The sequence below is a fragment of the Aureobasidium namibiae genome (genome assembly GCF_000721765.1).
Source record: "Aureobasidium namibiae CBS 147.97 unplaced genomic scaffold scaffold_9, whole genome shotgun sequence".
NCBI lineage: Eukaryota > Fungi > Ascomycota > Dothideomycetes > Dothideales > Saccotheciaceae > Aureobasidium > Aureobasidium namibiae.
In genome coordinates, this window is record NW_013581200.1 from 692,096 (window position 1) to 709,091 (window position 16,996).

The 16,996-nt window shown below is 49.6% G+C and overlaps 7 protein-coding genes across 7 annotated transcripts; 4 read left to right on the top strand and 3 right to left on the bottom strand.

Moving 5' to 3' along the window:
- Positions 1-377: 377 nt before the first annotated feature.
- Positions 378-1,253, bottom strand: M436DRAFT_73133 (NADH-cytochrome b5 reductase; the record flags this gene model as incomplete). The annotated part of the gene is made up of 2 exons (XM_013571827.1): positions 378-1,084; positions 1,142-1,253. The coding sequence occupies 2 exons, from the start codon at positions 1,251-1,253 to the stop codon at positions 378-380; spliced, it is 819 nt and encodes a 272-aa protein (XP_013427281.1).
- A 1,487-nt stretch (positions 1,254-2,740) lies between these two features.
- On the top strand, positions 2,741-4,137 carry M436DRAFT_73134 (fatty acid desaturase; the record flags this gene model as incomplete). The annotated part of the gene is made up of 2 exons (XM_013571828.1): positions 2,741-3,029; positions 3,086-4,137. 2 exons carry the CDS (start codon positions 2,741-2,743, stop codon positions 4,135-4,137), a joined length of 1,341 nt encoding a protein of 446 aa, XP_013427282.1.
- A 1,370-nt stretch (positions 4,138-5,507) lies between these two features.
- M436DRAFT_46990 (uncharacterized protein) lies at positions 5,508-8,281 on the top strand (the record flags this gene model as incomplete). The annotated part of the gene is made up of 5 exons (XM_013571496.1): positions 5,508-5,647; positions 6,460-7,414; positions 7,472-7,540; positions 7,599-7,686; positions 7,740-8,281. The coding sequence occupies 5 exons, from the start codon at positions 5,508-5,510 to the stop codon at positions 8,279-8,281; spliced, it is 1,794 nt and encodes a 597-aa protein (XP_013426950.1).
- Positions 8,282-9,256: 975 nt separating this feature from the next.
- M436DRAFT_64159 (uncharacterized protein) lies at positions 9,257-10,054 on the bottom strand (the record flags this gene model as incomplete). Its single annotated transcript, XM_013571710.1, has 3 exons — positions 9,257-9,637; positions 9,742-9,809; positions 9,847-10,054. 3 exons carry the CDS (start codon positions 10,052-10,054, stop codon positions 9,257-9,259), a joined length of 657 nt encoding a protein of 218 aa, XP_013427164.1.
- A 1,283-nt stretch (positions 10,055-11,337) lies between these two features.
- On the top strand, positions 11,338-11,874 carry M436DRAFT_82258 (uncharacterized protein; the record flags this gene model as incomplete). The annotated part of the gene is made up of 1 exon (XM_013571829.1): positions 11,338-11,874. One exon carries the CDS (start codon positions 11,338-11,340, stop codon positions 11,872-11,874), a length of 537 nt encoding a protein of 178 aa, XP_013427283.1.
- An 852-nt stretch (positions 11,875-12,726) lies between these two features.
- On the bottom strand, positions 12,727-13,815 carry M436DRAFT_14877 (uncharacterized protein; the record flags this gene model as incomplete). The annotated part of the gene is made up of 5 exons (XM_013571468.1): positions 12,727-12,887; positions 12,938-13,005; positions 13,055-13,172; positions 13,227-13,605; positions 13,657-13,815. Coding segments are annotated over 5 exons (885 nt in total), but the record flags the coding sequence as incomplete, so codon positions are not given.
- A 1,242-nt stretch (positions 13,816-15,057) lies between these two features.
- Positions 15,058-16,996, top strand: M436DRAFT_47096 (choline dehydrogenase-like protein; the record flags this gene model as incomplete). The annotated part of the gene is made up of 3 exons (XM_013571517.1): positions 15,058-15,226; positions 15,275-15,561; positions 15,611-16,996. 3 exons carry the CDS (start codon positions 15,058-15,060, stop codon positions 16,994-16,996), a joined length of 1,842 nt encoding a protein of 613 aa, XP_013426971.1.

Genomic DNA, 16,996 nt, shown 5'->3' on the forward strand with positions numbered 1-16,996 from the left:
TCACGCAAGGAACTATTACAATGCATGGTCGCTTCGAGAAATAGGGAGCATCCGTTGGGAGCCTTGGGACCAAGGGTTCTCTATGGACTCGTCTGCCATCTCTGAAAGACTCTGCATCTCTATAGCCACATGAACGCTCGTACATCATGGTGAGAGCGCGTCAGAGAGTGGGATACAATTCTCAGACCTGCCTCTACTGTGTCCCCGCTGGGATGATCTACAACAGCCCTACCATAAGAATGAGCACAACTTGCAAGGCATCCCAGCATCTCAGTGAGACGGTATTCTAGCTTGCGTTTCTCTGGCTGCCGTCACAGATGAAGTTCTTCGTGCAGTTTTATGGTATCGTTTTAGCTTACTGTTCCGTTAGAATCACTTCAAACTGTCGATGCCACAAATGTGATGCGAGACATCATTTTCCGAGAAAGTGCTTCATAGAACTTGTGCACCTGCTTCTCGGTCAAACCCAGATCCTTGAGTATACCCCCGACTTTTCCTTGTGTCCAACCCAATCCGCCCTTCGCACCAGCGATCGCGTTCAACATAGCTGGAGGCCCACACACCAAGACTTTGACATCTTCATTCTCGAGATTTGCAGGCAGTGCCTTGCTCAGGACCTCCTTGGTCACGTAGCCCTTCTCGAGATCTTTGTTGTTTGATTTGGTGTCGTTTACCACGTAGGTCGTCGTGAACTGGTCTGAATGCTGACTTGCCATAGCATCGAGCTCTTTCCTCAACAAGATGTCTGATTCGGTCTTGTTGGCGTAGATCAGACTCACACGGGTCTTGTCCTTGGGATTGTCTAGGACGCTACGAAGAGTTTGAAACATGGGTGTGATGCCTGCACCACCAGCCACGAGAACCAGATGTCTGTGTTGATTAGGCTTGTAAGCAAACTCGGGGATGGACTTGACACTAAGAGTCTGGCCAGGAGCAAGGTTGTGGAGATGTGTCGAGGCACGACCATTCGGATATTGCTTTACGAGCAGCGTGATGTAAGTGTCATCTGGAGTGCTGATGGGTGTGTAGGGACGTAAAGTTGGAAACCAAGATCCGGTGGCTGTGTGACGAGTGAGAAGTGATGCTGGACTATGTCAGTCCATGTGCTTCTTAGAGTTGATGTCGTCGCAGCATCACTTACAGACGGAGCTCAATCCACTAGTGGCTTGATTGCCAGGCAACTTGAATCTCAACTCTCTAGTGTCGTGGTTGACCATTCTTGCTTCCTCCAGAGTGAGGCTCACAAAGCCCATAGCTGGAAAAACGGGTCTCTGTCCGAGGTTCTTCTGTAGTGTTGCCGGGTCTGAAGAGGGCTTAGACATGTTGAAAGCAACGGCACCAGCACCAGCCGCTGCTACCAGTCCCAGTGTCACAGGTGAGACTGAGGCGAGTAGTCTTCGAGGGGCTGCCATCTTGAATCAAGTTGCTTCTTGACTGTCGATTGACGTTCGTGCTTGAGTATGTAAGGGCGAAATGAGGAGTGTGTAGAATCGAGGAAGTTGCGACTGATGTTGAACAAAAGCGACTTCCTGAGGGTTGGTCGATGCAAATATAGCAAGCGACTAGCTGAAGACGGGTGTGCATGTTATCGTACTACTCCGTCCGCCGTCCCTGCGCCACGGATCCTACGAACGGCAACATTGCGCTGTACCCATTGTCCGACCATGAAGAGAAACCAATGAAGGCCGATTGTTTGTCTCGCACCCCGCGCGTCCTGTCGGCCTCGGAGTGCGTTCCAAAGTCCGTCCGGCTGACTACCAACAACAGCGATCATCAGATATTTTGACCCTGTCCTCGATTACCAACAGATACGAGTCGAATGGTTTGGCAAGACCCAAGGACCGGGTCCTGGATATAACTGTTTAGAGCAATATCGTGGTAAAGTGAATGAGCGCCTGATCTATTCCATTAATCTTGCGAGTTAGGCCAGACGATCAACAAGATTTTGCTTGGAAGCGCGTGGATGTCCTGAGATCTTGAGCCACGAGTCCTTTTTCTCTCGTACTATCATCCACAGTGCACTAACTCAAGAGGACTGGATTACAACTCAGAAGAATGAGGTTTCAAGGGAAAGGAAGATGGACAAAAGGTTCAACCAGGGTGGCTCTATCTGCATGGTATTCGGCTGAATATCGGCCAAGTTTTCCAGCTTTCTGCAGATTGTTGTTGTTCTTTTGCCCGACTCCCAGGATACATGGCCTGATCATCATGATAGTTCTAGTTGGTGGCAGAGGCGGCGGGCTGATCTACTTTCTGTCCTGACGTCTATGCAAGGTGTTCGCCGGAAAGGGTAATTCTTGCGACCTATATGCGAGTCAAGAATTCGACGCTACCCCTCTCTCCCATGTAACCTGTTCTTCGCAAGCCCTTCCCAAACTACACTCTGCGTCCATGGTTGACCCATGCATTCGAAACGCGCACCTGGCAGTGCCCCAATGGTAAGAGAGAGAAACTGTCTGCCTGGACTCGCTCAACGACTTGTTCCCACGCGCTTCTCAACGAAGCCCGATATGTCTTCGAAATGGTGGGTGTCGCACCACAATCTGCTGATATGTCTCCACACACGACCTGCATGGACCTACGGTTGATGTCCTTCGATATTGTGAAATAACACCCCTTGATTGTTTGTCTGTGGCTAAGACTTGTATTATAAGTATACCTCTTCCCTTCGACATTCTTGAATCCCTTATTTTCTTGCCAGCTTCGATCAGAGTTCTTCACGCGCCGATTCGTATTCATCATGGCGTCCAAGCCCCAGGCTTCACCTACGAAGGTTGCTGTCCTTTCTGATGGCACTACAGACTACCAGCCGCTCAGATCTCGAGCTTACGACACGAATAAACCTCACATCACTGAGCTCCCAATGACCTGGCGGAACTGGTATCAGCATCTGGACTGGTTGAGCATCTACTTTATCATAGTCGTACCTATCTCGGGTCTCGTCGCGGCCACGCAGGTCTCGCTACGGCTCTACACAGGATTATTTGCCGTTGTATACTATGTCATGTGCGGTTCGGGTATCACAGCCGGTATGTCGAATATCATAACACAACGAAACTCTCGCTATATACTGACATCCAAGCAGGATATCACCGTCTCTGGGCACATTCATGCTACAAAGCAACCCTCCCGCTCAAGATATACTTGGCAGCTGCTGGGGCCGGTGCTGCCCAAGGGAGTATCAGATGGTGGTCGAGAGGCCACCGAGCCCATCATCGATACACAGATACATCCAAAGACCCTTACTCTGTGCGTAAAGGATTTTGGTATAGCCACATGGGGTGGATGGTCATGAAACAGAATCCCAAGAGAATCGGACGTTCGGACATCAGCGATTTGAATGAGGATCCAGTTGTGGTATGGCAGCACAAACACTACATCAAATCGGTCCTGACCATGGCCCTCATCGTTCCGACCCTCGTCTGCGGTCTAGGATGGGGCGACTGGTATGGCGGGTTTGTGTATGCTGGCATTCTTCGCACAGGATTCATCCAACAAGCAACTTTCTGCGTCAACTCACTAGCTCACTGGCTGGGCGAACAGCCCTTCGATGATCGCAACTCGCCTCGCGACCACGTTATCACCGCCCTTGTGACGCTCGGCGAGGGCTATCACAACTTCCACCACGAATTTCCCTCGGACTATCGCAACGCTATCGAATGGTGGCAATATGATCCTACGAAATGGATGATTTGGACGTGGAAAAGGCTCGGGTTGGCCTACGATCTCAAGCAATTCAGACGGAATGAGATCGAAAAGGGCCGCCTTCAGCAACTGCAAAAGAAGGTGGACCAGAAACGGGCCAAACTGGATTGGGGCATTCCCATATCACAGTTACCAGTATTCAGCTGGGAAGAGTTCGTTGCCCAAGCAAGAAGTAACGGCCAGGCTCTCGTCGCTATTGGCGGCGTGATACACGATGTAGCTCCGTTCATCAGAGAGCACCCTGGTGGTAGAGCACTGATTTTGTCGGCTATCGGCAAGGATGCTACTGCGATGTTCAATGGTGGTGTTTACCAGCACTCTAACGCAGCCCATAACCTGCTGTCCACTATGCGCGTTGGGGTCATTCTGGGCGGCGGTGAGGTGGAGATTTGGAAGAGGACAAGAGCTGAGAAGGGAGCTGAAAATGTTTGAGTACCGCACCGAATCCAATGATCAGATCCAATTGAATATACATACGATTCTGTTTTCGGGTCTTTTTCGTTGCTGCACACAAGTCTCTCCCGTACTCGGCTTGATATTGTTTTGATCGTCGATCCTCAGCTTGCCGGTAGGGCATATGGCAGGCAGCACCCTTACGATGTCCATGTATTCATGTACGCCAAGTAACCAATCGGTCGCTCTGCCGTTGAAGTGTAGTTCGTGTGTCGAGTGAATACCACGTTGACAAGACACATGCGTGAATTTACTGGTCTCTGTGTGTTCGATTTGCCGTCAGTGGCCTCTGGTATCCGAGATTGTAGGAGGTGGTGATGCACGAAGAAGGAGAAAGGTCCAAATTAGGGATCGGCAAAGCGCTGCAACGGGCCGCACCCCCAGCTCTTTCTCAACGCGTTGTTCGTGGACAGAACCTCTCTTTTCGCGCACAACATGAAACACACGACTTTGTAACTCGCTGATATCCCTGCTGGTCATGTGTGTCGAGCTGCTATACATTCTAGCACTTAGCTGTCTCGCTGGCCACTCCATCGTGCGTGGAGGTGCTTGTCAATCAAAAACCAAGGCTCGATGATCTGACGCTCTTTCCCCTCCACCGTTGGAAAACCATCGCCGCTTGTGGCTCTTTCCCCCTCGAACTCCTTTATCAAGGTGATAAACGGTGACTCAATCACCCACTGCTAATTTCCCCCATACCGTGAACCACAACGTCAACCACTCTGCGACGCACAGCCTCTCTACGGGAGTTCCGGCACAGCAGGTGGTCCTTGATATAGCAACCACAACGTCCCGGCTTACTGAATCGTGGTAACAATAACAACAAGGGACAACGGGCTCAAGAACTCTCTGTTGAGGGGGTCTTGTTCATTACACGAACCGCTAGGATATTGATTCGGTTGTGAAAGAGTTGAATGGAAGTTCTCGATACTGCATAGCACACCGTCAAGGCTAGGGGAAGTCTGGAGCAGCCGCGATCAACACAAGATGGAAGGTAATAGAGACGATGACGAGTTCTACACAGCAGTAGGTCAAGGCTCAACATAGCGGTTGTCAAACCGAAGCGTTAGTACAGATATCAACAACTGTAATCGTTCCCCAGGCTTCAGCTGTTTTCTACCCCGTACTACGTAGTGGGAAATGAGAACGGTATACTCATCGTCTGTTCAGCACCAGAACCACACGCCACGATACAACTCAGCTATCAACACACTTCTAGGTTGGATAACGGTAAGGGTCGAGATGGTAAGAACTCTGACATAAATATGCAGTCCCGCCGACCCTCTTTTCCGAAAACATCCACTCCAACTCAGTCACTCTTTTAAGCATCATACTAACCCATCGATACGATGAAGAACACATTCGTTACTATGGCTGTTGCCCTCATGGGCACAGTCTCGGCACAGTACCCGAACTCCACTACCACCTCCGGAAACGGAACCACCATTTCGTCGAGCAGTCGCTCTGTCGATCTTACCAGTACTACTATGTACAGCACCTCTGGCGAGACCTCCGGCACTGCAACCACCTCTGCCGTGAGCAAGACTTCCTCTTCCGCAACTCCCACCTGTAAGTTCTGGTATCCTCCCCGAGTGCTGAGGTTTGTAAACACTTCTCCTACAGTCCTCCTACGGAGGTGTAGAGCGAAGGCTCCACTGTACAAATGCGCAATTGCTTCCGGAGCAGGGGCGGTTCCAAAGAGATTCGACGTGATGTTGCTTCTCGATAGATTTCGTCCGTTTCTCGAGGCTACTGTGCATTGTTATAGCTGAGAACGCCACAAACTTTAGCACGTGGGAAGTGTTTTAATGGCATTTGTATTTTACTAACCTTGTTCTCAGACACTGATGGAGCCACGCCTGAAGTCAATGGCGTGAAGTTCGAGGTTCAGACCGACATCACCTACGCTGGCACTCCTCTTACAATTATGAAGAGAAGTCTCGGCAAGAGATCCCGTGGCGACAACTTGAATGAGTGTATCAATACCTGCTCCTCTGACTCCAGATGTGTTGCAACCTCATACACTGCTGAAAGCTCCGAGTGCAATTACTTCTCTGGCATCTCTGGTCAGGCCCAGAACGCTCCTGGTACGGACTTTGCACAGGTCACCGAGCGCGATGGCAAGCCCGTCGATGCATCAAACCCCTCAGGTGGTTCTACTAACGGTACCGTCACGAGCAGCTCCATGAGCCGTCCTACCATCAGCAGTTCGACCAAGTTGAACTACAACAGCAGCTCCACCGCTTCCCGTTCCAAGACCAGCAGCGTCCAGGTTTCCGGATCCGCCACTGGATCTGGCAGTGGATCTGCTTCTGGCTCTGTAACCCGTACATCTGGATCTGGAAGCTCAAGTGCTTCATCCGCTACCTCTACCGCCACCCCTTCTCTCACCACCGTCGATGGGGTTACCTTCAGCTTGGAGATCAACATCACCTACAGCGGTATCACATTCGAGCTTGATCTCGATTTCGCCAAGAGAGCTGGTCAGACCTTGGACGACTGCCTTGCCGGCTGTGCAAGCAACTCCTCCTGTGTCGGAACTGCCTTTGATTCATCTGATGATTCTTGCACCTACTACAGCCAAATCGACAAGAACAGCCGCACCGACGCTCCTGGAGTCACCTTTGCCACTGTCGTTGGCGCTCGCGGCAACAACGGTACCACCTCCAGCTCTACTCGCAACTCCACTGCCTCCAGCACCGGTTCTTCAGCAACTGCTACTCCTACTGGCCTTGAGGACTTCATTTGCTCCAAGCTGGACGGAAGTGTTATCACCAACAGCCTCGATGTAGCTTTCACCATTCAGTGCAACACCGGTATTATCGGTACCGCTTTGACCATTGATGCCTCCAGAAAGCGTCAAGCTACCGTCATCCCTGCCAGCTTGAGCAACTGTGTCGATATCTGCTCTACCGAGGACGCATGTGTTGCCACAACCTACAATGATGCCACCAACCAATGCGCATACTACAGCACCTTCGACCTCATCTTCGCAGAAGGCATTGATGCCGCTCTTCGCCTTGAGAACAACGGCGCTCCTGTCGTCACCACCACCATCACTTCCACCGAGACCAAGACCATTCAGATTGAAGGCGGCTCTACTGTGCAGACTGGCCTTGTCACAAGCACCCTCGTCCAGACTGTTTGCCCTACATGCGCTGTCACCAGCATGCCCGCTGGCAATGGCGGTTCCTACTCTACTGCCACCGTTTATTCCACAACCGTTGTGACCATCTCTTCCTGCGCACCTACTGTCGTGAGTCTCCAGTCCCCGGCGAACATCCATGTAAAACTTACTAACCCCTTCTACCAGACCAATTGCCCTCTCAGAGCCGGCCAGAACGCTGCAGTCATTACCACTGTGGTTCCCGTTGCACAGACTGTGAGTCTTCCCTGTCTAAGTAGATGTGTTCTCAATCTTACTGACACTCTCTTTTCAGGTCTACCTTTGTCCTTACCCCACCAATACTGCCACATTAACCGCACTCTACGGAGCCGTCACTGAGAAGGATGTTGTTACAAGCACTGGTAAGTTGTACGAATATATGAACTAGAAAAGCAACAAACTAACTCTTTTATAGTATATTCATGTCCCGCCGGTAGCACAATCACTGTCTCTGGAACCCAGATGGTTCCCGCTCAACCTACTACTATCACTGAATACTACACCACACACATCACTCAGAGCTCTGGCGGTGCTCCCCCCGTCATGACCGGCCCCAATGCCAGCAAGACTGTTGTCTACGTCCAGCAGCAAGTCAGTGTTGGCCAAACTTCCACCTACACTCAATACATAGTTGTCTCGACCGGCACTCCCCAGCAAACCAAGACTGCCACCATCACTCAGGCCTGCGATGGTATTCATTGCCCTACCAACACTGGCAACGGAAACCCAGTCACCACCACCTACAAGATTACTATCAACACTGTGATCCCTCAGCAGTCCGCCCCTGCTCAGTGCAACGGCGAGCATTGTCCTGCCTCTTCAGGCATGACCACTTCCGCCTACGCCACTGCTACTCCCTCCAAGCCTATGGCATTCACCGGCGCTGCTTCTGTTATCAGCGTCCAAGGCGGTCTTGTTGCCGTGGCTGCAGCCGTCTTCTCCATCTTCCTGTTCTAAGCATCTTGGGACTTGGAAATAACGTTTAACTTGTAATGTCCTTTAGAGAAGCAAAACTTCTCTTTCGCTAATGTTTTTCTTTTCATTCTCTTCTTCTTCTTCTTTCTTCCTCTTTCTTCTTCTCCTTTAGACACTCCATTGTGTTAATGCCTTTCTTCTTCTTCCTCTTCTTCTATCTTTAGGATTCTTAAATCCTTTTTATCCTTTAGTTATTAGTAAGATATTAATATAGGCCTAAAGCTTATAGTAATGGACAAGATTAAACTACTTTCTCCTAACTTTTAAACCTCTATAAAGAGTCTTTATTACTTAGTTACATCTCTATCTAGGAATCTAGAAATAGCTTAGTAATATAAAATTTATTCTATTTTAAAGAAGTATATTCTTTATACTATAGCCTTTTTACTAAAAGGTAGTAATTAGTCTTTAACAGCTACTTTTAAAGTGGCTAAAATTGACACGGTTTACAGATTCGAACCCGCGACCTTCGGCTTATCTCCGGTTATCGCCGAAGCTAGCGCCAAGACCGAGGCTCGCACGCATGGCTTATTAGCGACTCGAGCCTCGCGCTCCTCTTACTCTAGTGCTCGATAGTCTATGAATTGAACTGCTGTATCAGACCTTCTCAAAAATAATAACTTTAGTTTTTATAGTACTTAAAGTAGTACCTTTTAGAAGAGATTTCTTTATAAGTTAAATATAGAAGTAAAAGATCTTTATTATGATAGTAATAATATTAATCTAAGATACTAAAGCTTAGACTAAGAGGCCGTTTAGTAAATAATTTATTTACTCAGAATTCCTAGTGTATGACGGTGACTTATAGATTTAGCCGAGATCTTGGATTTTCCATAGCCTTCCCCGATGTCGCGAGACATTATCATATGTCACGAGCATACATTGTTTATCAATATGGGCGTCTGGCGCAGTGGTAGCGCGTCTGCTTTGCATGCTGAAGGTCTAGGGTTCGATCCCCTAGTCGTCCATGACTTCTGTTTTTGTCCTTTGACAGCAGCGGCGAATATCCACTCTCACTGCCGTAGTAGTCTCTGGCCTCCGACACAAGAACAGCTGGTAGCAGCGTCCCGGGATACTTCCCCGGCTTGGAGTATTCTTCTGCCACACGTCATGTGCGAAGTATTCCAAACCAGCAACCTTCAGTTGTAGAGATGGCACTCTTTGGAGGCTTTCCCATACAAAGTACAGGTCAATGAGAGTTATTGGACGGAGCGAAGAATTGGTAGAGAGGGCGTTCATTCTTTGTTCGGAAGATTCCATACCGTGATATCCAGGCGTGATAGTTCTCAAGAGCTGTCTTTTAATCGAATTATTACCCAAGAGCTGTCTTTTGAGTGACTTGTATTTGGTAGAGTGATTTATGGCAAGAAGAAGGAAGCTCATATGCGAACAAAATTCTGGAACGGTTCTGATCGATTACCACACAAGTGACTGACACGTACCTGGCGACACATGAGCTCCACGCGTGTGGAAACGGTTTTTTGGTACAGGCGAGCTGTAGAAGAAGTAACTGTATTTGATATGAAGTCGTTAGTAGCGGTTTATACTTGGCAGCTGACTCGGCCGTCTTCCTTTGACCTCTTTCTGGAAAATGCTATTAAAAAGAAGCTGAGATGGTTCGGACATGAGCGAAACATGTTCCTCTAACGGCTCGGAATGTGTTGAACACATCGATGTTGATGAAATTTGCAAGAAATGGTTTCGTATATGTCGCGTGCCTGTAGTGATAGTCAAGTGCAAAGAGGCGACATACATGTTGTTTACAAGAATGCGGATACCTGCCTGGGCAGCTCGAATGCCGGACAGCCGTTCGTGGCGGTAAACGGGTGTCGGGAAGCAGAGTTTTTGAACATGCTCGTTCGATATATACAACGGGCGTGGAGATCATGCAGGTACAGGTATAATTTGTCTGTTGTGCTGTTGGGTTAAACATGCTACGCAATTGAATACCAACGTCGTTCGTTACTGTACTTGAGATTGCTTCAAGAAAGTTCGACTTACCTTGCCGGCTAGGTCACACTCACCTGCCTCCTCCACATCAATCTGTTGTAGCCGTCTGACTCTTCAATAACAAGCTCTAGAGTTCGTCGGGTAGTTGTTGCTCGTGACCTACCGTTAAGATGACTGTTCATTGTTGGGGATGAATCGAATCGCTATCCCCCACAGTCTCACCTCGTGTAAGCCGTTGCTGTAAGATACTGAACAGGGATAACAATTGGTATATGTTGTAGAAGCACCAAACTGACTCTTGTAAGCACGTCAAGGAACGAGATTTGCCGCGTACGGTCGTGATCGAAGACGGCAATGCTTCAAGAGGCTGAGGGTCTGACTCGTGGGAAACGTCCACAACAGGTCATGACGGCTGACAACAACAGCGAGATTGCGAAATGCCACAACGCAGATGACCGAAGTCAGAACAGGTCAGCTCAGGCTGCTCAGCTCTCCGCTGCAAAAGCCGAAAGTCGATGGACTCGTGGCAGTTTGCACGGACCGTTTTCCCTTTCGAGCTGCCATACCAAGCATTTCCCCGCATCTGGATCGTCTAGAGTTCAGCCATCAACGCCTCATCTCGACAAGAGCTCTTTTGTATACACACAACTTTCGTTCATGGCTTGCGAGCTTTCCGTCCTTGAAGCCGCGTTATCCTGACCACCTCTCAAAGTGGAGCGGCTACTCTATTGCAGGTCAACGACGACATGGGACAGAGCAAAAACAATCTCCCCCTGTTGAAACTGTTCAACGTGCAACGGCGGAAGCTCTCCTGGCAGAGACAAAAGACCGATGTACAAACGGCGTGGCTGGCTGATATAAGACCGTCTGAACCGCCATGAAATCAATAAAAGTCACTATTGGTATACTACTCGAAAGCGCTGCTGATCATTTCGTACTTGTCGTCTCGCTCACCTGCGTTCATCTTTTTCTATAAACTTTCCATCCACATTCCTTTGTCTGCCATTTAGCATTCCAACGTCAACCACACCACTTCACCTCGTCCGACCTCTACGACAAAAGTATATAATTACTTCGCCCACCCCAACATGCACTCCCACACCATCGACGCTCTTCCTTCCTACAACAACGATATGCCTATCTTCAACCTCGCCATGACCTTCATCTGGGGGGCTGCTGAGCTGCTCATCTCCCTCGGCTTCATCACTGCATTCTCCTTCATGGTCTGCTACGGCTTTGGTGCAGTCATGGAACCCAAGGACACTCCTGTCGACGATGAGTCCGACGTACCTTCAAAAGAGAACACGGCCGCTTTGTTCATGTCCGCCATGCTCAGCGGCTTCCACACCACCTTTGTCTTCTTCGGCCTGCCACTCTTTGGTCACGCCACCGAGTCGTTCGTCATGCGTCTGATCTACTCGACCGCCATTATCGCCGCCTTGACAACTGCAGTCGCTCTCAGCACCATTCTTGTCTACCTCGTCGCTCCTATCGTATCCTCCTGTTGGAGCGGCGTCGCCAGACGCTTCAGAAAGACTCCTGCACAGGACCAACAAGACATCGAAGCTCAGCATGAGCGTGAGGCTTTCCTCGACGAGAAGAAGCTCGCACCCGGGGTTGAGTGAATGAGCTACATGAGACTCTTCTTCTCTACAATCTCTGCCCTGCAGAAAAGCAACAAGGCCACGGCGGGATAAACTCTCTGCTACAAGCTGTTTCCGGCACACATACATGAAGATTTCTCTATCTCGGTATGCCACGGGTGATCGCCCACAGGGCCACGCAATGATGCGAAGTGTCGCAGACGACATAGGCCATCCGGGTTGTTTCGGGCAATAGCGTTATTGCCGATCGCTTTGGCAATAATTAGTCGTTGCAACCGCCAAAACTGGCAGAAAACGGTCAAACGTTTGATCAGGGTCGACGAACCGCATCATAAGGCACATGCAGTTCGACACAGCCGCATTATCAACAAAAGATCCTTGAGGTCCTTCTACATGGCTTCGGGCCTTTTCTACAATTAACGTATATACAACGAACAAAATGGGAATCACCATACTTTTACCTTTGTTGATCTTGTTGATCTGTTTACAAATCGATTTGAAGTTCAAGACCGTGGTTTTGTGAGTGTAGTCGTCATCCTTTCATCTCCGCAAAACCGTTTGGCAATGATGCTGGCTGACTGAAAGCCGTTGGTCAAGGGTCCGTTGTATATTTTCTCAATGGTATGAAATCTCGGCAACGCCCTGCGCCCGTCTCCGAGGTGTTTACTGCCGGGCAGTATAGGGATCTAGCGTGTATGTTCCATCGTGTCCGTGCTCTTCATATTCAACCTGCACCTGCCGTGTCTTTCTGATGATCCCGTCTTCTACATCATCGGGCGCGAGGATGGATCGTTCGCTGCCGAAATCTTGTGCTTCGACTTCGATGATCGTTCGGTGGGATTTGCTCTGTGTTTGGAGTGCGATCGACTGTGATCCGTAGGTCGGTCGACTTCGGTTTGTTGATCGGGAGAAAGCCATGCCAAAGAAGCGTCTCAGGAAAGAGTCGAACTGGCTTCGTAGGGGTGGCAGACAAGCTGCGATGATGCATACGTTGACTTCTGCTGTACTCCAGATGGATAGATCGACGGCATCCCCTACAAGTCTTGTCAGTACAGAACTGGATCACTGTTATCCGAGAACATACAGGTAGGGTCTTGTGTGTTGAACATTTTTCCAGCAACTGCAATTTTCACGACTGAGCAGACGGTCGCGCTGTCTGTTGTCAGTGGCACATTAACACAGCACAATCTCGAGAACTTACATCAAACCAAATAGCAGAACGATTCGCAGTCCCCATTGGACGTTCGCCCCTAGCTTGACTGTCGAAAGGTAATATATTGGTACTGATGTAAACAATACATCGGTCACAATGTTCGAGCCTAGAAGGAGTCAACCAATGTTCTCGTATGCGGCAGGTGACTGGACATCCTTACCAGATTGAACGTAAGTGCATATCTTCGACACAACTGGTTCCCAGCATTGACCAGGCTGATTCATGTTCCAGTGCAGGGAAATCGGATTGCATGATCCGAAAATCGACGTCAAGGCAACAGCCCCATTACACACGACGACGATTGCAACAGTGATCCACATGGCAATTTTGTATCCAGGCGCGAAGTCCAGATACAAAAGGAAGGCAGCGATACTGAGTTTGGCGAAGAGCATCGATATCAGATTGGTTGCTTCTCCGATCCAGATCCATCGTAGACATATTTGAAGCTTGTCGGGTGTGATCTTTGGGTCGTATATATGTCTCCCCAGACCGTATTGTGTTGACAACGAACTACATGATAGCGCTACCAGGTTGCTCACCTATACAAAGTCAGCATCTGATATCTTCGAAAAACGGTACGTAAGCACTACCATGGCCAAGAAGATGAGCAAATCAGCAAGCCTGAACAGCCTCTTCAAAATTACATTATTGATGATTCTCCAGAACACGAGGGATCCGGCCAGGATGGCGAATATGACCTCCGGGATAACGATCGCACTCTGCCGGCTTTCCATGGCCATCGAATCAGGTGCAAAGGGAAACCATGCGGTTCAAGACCTAAAACTACGCAGACCAGACAAAACGATGAACCGTCCAATATGAATAGGCAGCCCTGAGTTCACACTTGGCGAGATTCCCAGATAAATGGAGGCTGGAGGTGTGTCTGTGTTCTTGTAGCCACAGGTTGCGAGAGGGCCCTGGTCAAGCGACTGATCGACCCGAGTGATGCCTCTTTCAAGACAGCCGCGATCACAGTCTAGGGGATCTCAGGTCTCACCTGACTGGCGTGGGTGCCGTTCTGCTCGCTTAATCAACCCTTCGAAACAGAGGGATCTCCAGCAAGTGTCTTCGACAGCTATCGGCACTGCCATCTGCGGCTATCCACAGGGCTGTAACGAGGACCAAGCTCCGATGGAAGAAGTCATAGAGGGATCAATGCACGCGCTTAATACCGAGCCAATGAAGAAAAACGAACGCCATGCGATTGCGAGGCGTGCGTACCTACGGTTCATGGGCCGCACTATAACAAGCGTTCGGTAAAAGTCGAGAACACTGATTGTTTGCCCTAGAGTAACCTTTGGGTCTAAGGTTGAGCGGTGGTTTCGTCAAACGAACAGAGCTCCCCCGGCATTTTGGAGAGGTCTTTCAATTTCGACCAGACATTTCATCTACTTGATGATGATACATCAAGCCACATGTTCCGGTGAGAGAAGTCGTAGAAAAACAAAAGAACCAAAGTCTCAAGTGCCGTGAAGTTGAGAGACTTGAGACTGATGCTGGGGAGAACTCAAGCTCACTGTTTCAGACTGCCACGAGGATCAGCTCTTGGCAACGCTCGAAGCTTTCCCCACATCAACTCTTGCTCAATCGAGATAATCATGTTCGCGCGGCCTTTCCCTGGACGTGCCCTTCATCTTCCAAAAACCTTGCCGGAAAAACGACATGGATGCACCACGAGATTGTCAAACCCCTGACGCCTGGCTTTTTACATGTGACTTGTTGACGAGCGATCGTCTCGGTATTCATTGCGCCAGATACAACGCGATCGCCCGACCGCAACAACCCGATGGCTACTAGCCCTTCAGCTTCGCGGAAGCTTGCCCTTACCGAAGCCATTGTTCGCGAAGCTAGCAGGTAGGAGGTCAGTTCATATCGAACTGTGAACCACTATATTAGGGTGATAGACATAAGTACTTTGGTTTGTCCTACGGCTTGGACAGGGAGGCTCGTTCTTTGCCCACACACTCTTTTGAAACATCATGGCGCCTACAATGACTCGCTTGACAGCAGTCATCTCTTCTGTCCTTCTCCTATCCACTGACACAGTACTTGGTGCTACCACCCGTGAGAAGACTCTGACTGGAACTTACGACTACATTATCGTTGGAGGCGGTGTATCAGGTCTAGTTGTTGCTAACAGACTGTCTGAGAAATCTCAAAGTATGTCTGCTTTGCTTGATAGAGACGAAACATATTGACCATGACCAGAGACTGTTCTTGTCGTCGAATATGGCGACTTCGATAATTCCACTCAGACCCTTTGGCCTTACTACGGTACCAGTTACAATGACCCTGATATGTTCGAGATCAATTCTGTTCCTCAGGAGCACCTTGGCAATCAGTCTTTCGTCGCCTATGCTGGCAAAGTCCTCGGAGGTGGTTCCATCGTGAACGGTATGGGCTATGACCGCGGTACCCAACCTGATTATGATGCTTGGGGCGAGCTCGGTAACGATGGTTGGAGCTGGGACAACCTGTTGACCTATTTCAAGAAGGTGAGTTGAGCATGTTCATGATCCAGTACTTTGCTGACGAAGCCAACAGAGCAGCACCTTCACCCCCAACAACAAGGAGACTATTGATAAGTACAACTACACCTATGATCTCTCAGCCTACGGAGATGGACCTGTTCAAGTCTCATTGCCTGAGTGGCAATACCCTGAGATGCCTGCCTTCTGGAACGCCATGGATGAGATGAAGATCAACAAGGTGCAAGAAGGTGCTCTTGGCGAACCTGGATACTTCTGGGTCCCTGCCACTACCGATGCCAAGTACCAGACAAGGTCGTCCGCTCGTACTGCTTACTATGATCCTATTGCTTCTCGTTCCAATCTCAAAGTTGTTACAGGTGTCCAGGCACAGGAGATCGTCTTCTCCACTCTGACTGCCAAGGGTATCAAGCTGCTTGATAAGACTACTGGCAAGACCTACACTGCATACGCCGATATGGAGCTCGTCCTCGCCGCCGGTGCCATTCATACTCCCCAAATCTTACAGCTGAGTGGAATTGGCCCTGCTAGCGTTCTCAAGGCCGCAGGTGTCGATGTCAAGGTCGACCTCCCTGGTGTGGGAAACAACTTCCAGGATCACGCAGCCGCATACTTGATGTGGGAGTTCCAAAACGACACAACCATCAACACGAACTCTTTGAGCACCAACGCCACGTTCAATGCTACTTCTTACGACGAGTATGTCGCCAACAAGACCGGCCCATACACTCAAGCTCACGGCAACGGTGCTGCATTCCTGCCGCTTTCCAAGATTGCGCCGGAGACATACAAGACGATTGCTCAGAAGCTCGCAGCTCAGAATGCCACCGACTACCTTCCTGAGATGTACTCAAAGTACCCAGAACTGGTTGCTGGTTACGAAGCTCAACGCAAGATCCAGGTCGAGCAATTTTCTTCTGACGATGCCTCAATGTACGAGTTTTCGACCCAGGGTGGTGGTTTTGCAATCGCTGCTCTCCAGAAGCCTACCAGCCGTGGTACAGTTTATCTGGATCCTAAGAATCCTCACGGCGAACCACTCATCGACTACCACGGTCTCGAGAACCCTGTCGATATGGATCTTGTGCTTGCCAGTATCCGTTACACTCGCCAGATTTACAACACTTCTGCACTCTCCGTCTTTGAGCCTGTTGAGCTCACTCCCGGCGTCGACATCCAGACAGATGACGAGCTCAAGGCAAAGATCGAGTCCGGTCTCGTTCTCCCGACCTTTGCTCATCCCGCTTCTACCTGTGCCATGATGCCCAGAAACTTGGGCGGTGTGGTCGATGCTGGTCTTCAAGTCTATGGCGTCAAGAAGGTTACCATCATCGATGCTTCCATTATGCCTCTTATCCCAGGTACCCATTTGCAGGCAACGGTCTATGCCATCGCCGAGAAGGCTGCCGACATTATCAAGGCCAGACACGGCGTCAAATGA